At 45.9% G+C, this 3754-nt stretch overlaps 1 protein-coding gene across 1 annotated transcript in view; it reads left to right on the plus strand.

Annotated features, from left to right (window-relative positions):
* Nucleotides 1-24: 24 nt before the first annotated feature.
* Nucleotides 25-3754, plus strand: part of NPAS3 (neuronal PAS domain protein 3) — an 891598-nt gene continuing 887868 nt past the window's right edge. The window contains 1 exon segment of the mRNA XM_034648322.1: nt 25-101. Within this exon segment, the coding sequence (XP_034504213.1) occupies nt 31-101 (71 nt within the window). The 5' untranslated portion in view covers nt 25-30.

The raw sequence follows: 3754 nt of genomic DNA on the forward strand, positions 1-3754 counted from the left end.
CCGGCCGCGGGGGTGCCGGCCGGCGCGGGCATGGGGAGGGCCGGCGCCGCGGCCAACGGCACCCCGCAGAACGTCCAGGGCATCACCTCCTACCAGCAGCGGTGAGTAGTCCCGCCCGGGCTGGGATAGTGCCCCCGCCCCGGGGGTGCTGGGGTGGGACTCACTTTGCCTCCTGTTTTGTGCGTTACAACACACATGCACATCGTCAGGGCTCACTTTGCTGGCTCCTCGTTCTACAGATGAGAAAGAAAAAAAAAATAATTCACAATTCGGATTGAAAGGCACTCCAGTGTACTGGCGAGGTGAAATCATCCTTTGCCCTCTGCCTGGCCCCAAATCCAGAACCCCAGCCCCGCGTAGCCTAGGAGTTGCAGCGAAGTCTTAGACACAGCACAAGGTGCTTTTGCAAAGTTTGGGATCCCTGTCCCCTTCCGCAGAATTTTCTCACTGCCTCTGCCGGGTGCGAACCCGAGCTGACGGGCAGCCTGGGGGGCAATTGATCACTGGAGTCTGATTGATCATTTGTTTCCAAACAGAATACGAACGATTTTCACGTGTAGCTGTAGACTTGCAATTCTACATAATAGTGTTATCATGTCACCTGTTACTACAGGGAAATACAGCATGAAATCCGAGTCTCCTCGGCGCTGTTAAGTATTCATCTTAAATGCATTATAATGCAAATGCGTAAGATTCAGAGATGCGAGTTAGGAAGCAAATTTTACAAAGTTAGGCTAGGAGGGTGAGAAGGAAGTTTTGAAGTATTACTTGTTTGTATTTCTCCCAAACATCTGTAGATTTTTAATAAAATATAGTTGTGATATTGAATTAGTAAACATTCTTTGATTCAATTAGGAAAGGAATTGGGGGGGATACTACCACCAATAGCCCTAGAACCCTAAAGTTTTTTCCTAAGAACAAGTTGTGATCTTCCAAGATTTTATAAAAAATGTAATCCACAAAAATGTGCTGAGAAAAAACTAACAATGTAGTATGAAAGGTAAGCTTCCCATTTGTGGGGCTCAGTTTTATAGAAGATGGAAGAAAAAAAGAACACATGAAAGTGTGAAATTAAATATTTGTGTTTCCCAGATTGCACACGATTAAATATCTGAGAGATTTGCCAATGGCATTTAACTTAAAATATACACAATGCATAATTCAAATAACAGTTCCTATTTTTACCTTGTATTTCAAACTTCATTGATTTGAGAACCTTTGATTTGAACCAACAGTGTTTAAACTGAAAAGGTTAAGATAATCTATCACTGCCATATTTTGTGCTTTCTAACCAATGGCCCAGCGACCAGAGCAGATTTTGCATAACACACTGTTTTCCAAGTTGATGCCCAATACTGCAAATATTCTGTAGAAGACTTCATTATATGCTTTGAGTACTGTCGGAAGTTTTCAAAGAGAGTCTTGAAAATAACTCAAAAACAGACTATTTCTGGTCAAAGAGATTTTTTTAATTTTAAATATTTTAGTCTTGTTTTCAGTGGTTAAAAGAACCTTTAATACAAAAGATCTGGGAATCTTTCAAACATAAAGGACTAGAAAAGAATTAGATTTTTTTCCTTTGCATGGTTCAGGTAAGGTTTTTTTTTTTTTTTTTTTTGTCAGTTACAAAACATTTAAATGACAATATAATCTGACCATCACTTTAACTAGGAAGTGCGGGCTATAATTATAATAGTATGGTCTGTGAAGTAGGAAGTCAGGGGTCAGAAATGTCAGATGGCCTTTGGACAATTTCAGAGACCTCCAACTAATCCATTAAGATATAAATTGGGCATAAGAGGTGGTCCTGAATTTTCAGCCTTTCCATTTGCTCTCAGAGTGTTGGTATCCTTCACCACAAAGATCTTCCCAGGGCCAATTCCCCCCCCCCCGTCAGGAGCCTCCAGGGGTAACAACCTCCATATCTCCCACTCCAACACTCAAAGCTCCACTGATGCCTTCCACCTTCATCTCTGAATTTGGGCTACTTTATTAAATCTTGACTCCCACTGTGGTGCTAAAGACTAAAGCTTTAAAAATAATCAACTCTAAACTTTAGCCTTTGGGATATATTATTTCCTTCCTCTCTATGTTCAGTCATATTGACAGAAGAGAAGATGCCAGCTGTGAAAAATGGAGCTTTCTTTGGTTTCATTAGTCAGATATGATGACACCTGTTACTGCCTTTAATTTTTGTTAATTTGGGGACAGGAGAGTGAGCCATGTGAGGCAAGAAGATTATTGGCAGATACTTAAGGGAGGGTTTGAGTCACGAGTCCCTGTCCCTTGGCATTATTTCACCAGGCCACCAGCATGTAAGGCTTTAGAGGCTCTGAGGGGCAGACTTAGTTTCCACTTCAAGACCTGGATACATTTGCTAAAGTGAATGGTGACACATCATTTCACCAAAATATCTTTTTTTGCATTAAGCACTTTTGGGGAGTCTGATGAGGGAGTGACAGGAGTTGGGTGCTTTTCAAGCGAGAGTGGCCTGTTGGGAGAACACAACTTCTCTCATTTGTCATCGTTGGGCAGAAATGCCCTAGGCAGACTGTCCTGGAGCCAAAACTTCTGACTGGCAACTCCCCCCTCACCCCCCCCACCCCCCGCCTCAACCCGTGTATAGCTTGTATTCAATACTCTCCACTTCAGTTCATTTTTCAATCACTCTCATCTTCTACCTGTAGAGTGTACTCCAAAGAGAACTCAAACACCATCACGCAGATTAAACACCTCTGCCACGGAAAACACTTGTGTTTTCAAAGTTTCCAACTCTTAGCCCCAGTTTAGTGGGACGGTAGGACCGAAGGGGGCCCCTTTACAGGTCTGTTTTTTTTTTTTTTTTGAAGTTGAAAGTAAAATGCAAAGCCTCACACAGCACTAATGTTTTCTGTGTGGCTCTTTTATTCAAAGTGGAAATGCGTTGGGAGTCCTTTCTGCTTTCCTGGTTGACACATGACTGACCCAAGTCTCTTCCTGAAAAGCTGCCCACACCCAGCAGAGTGGTTTAGTGGAGAGGGCGCTCTGACCAGGGTCTACCCAGGTAATGGGATACCAGCAATGGCCCTTTATTGAGTAGCCCTTTCTCTAGGCCTCGCTGGGCTGTAAAATGGGGGAAACAACAAAGCTTGATCGCAGAGGTCCCTAGTCCTCCGGTCCCAAGTCCCAGGGGCCAAGTGGGGACAGGCGTTCATATCTAACTGCGTTGAAACTCCTGGGGATTCACCTGTGAACCCCGGGGTCTGCGGATATGTATGCGCGTGAATAATGCAGATGTTCCAGCTCGGGAAATGGTGAGAGCGCTAGAGCCCTAAGGTGCCTGAGCAGCCGCTGCGCCCGCCCACAGGGCTCTCGCGGTTCGTTGGCTTGGTCAGCGCACTCCCACCCGCGTTTATTTCCACTAGCTCGGAAGGCGCTCCCGGGACGGTGTCCTGTCCGAGGCCGCTCCCGTGGCCTCCCAGTTCCTCTCTCTTTCTCCCTGGTTGAGATACTCCTGAGAAGGGAAGTGTTCGAAACTGCAACTGAGTGGCGTTGTTGCGCTGGCAGCGGAGCTTCCCAGTCCCCCAACGAGAGAGAGAGAGAGAGAGAGAGAGAGAGAGAGAGAGGAGAGCAGAGAGAGAGACGGGGAGAGAGAAGGGGGTGTGTGTCTGCGTGCGAGAGAGCGCTCTGGAGCAAAGCAGCTGGAAAATGCCCAGAAATACTTTCACAGCGGTCAAGCTGGGAACCCCCTGCGTGTCTTCCCCCTCCCCGCCCC

Source organism: Ailuropoda melanoleuca, chromosome 20 (assembly GCF_002007445.2).
Source record: "Ailuropoda melanoleuca isolate Jingjing chromosome 20, ASM200744v2, whole genome shotgun sequence".
Lineage (NCBI taxonomy): Eukaryota > Metazoa > Chordata > Mammalia > Carnivora > Ursidae > Ailuropoda > Ailuropoda melanoleuca.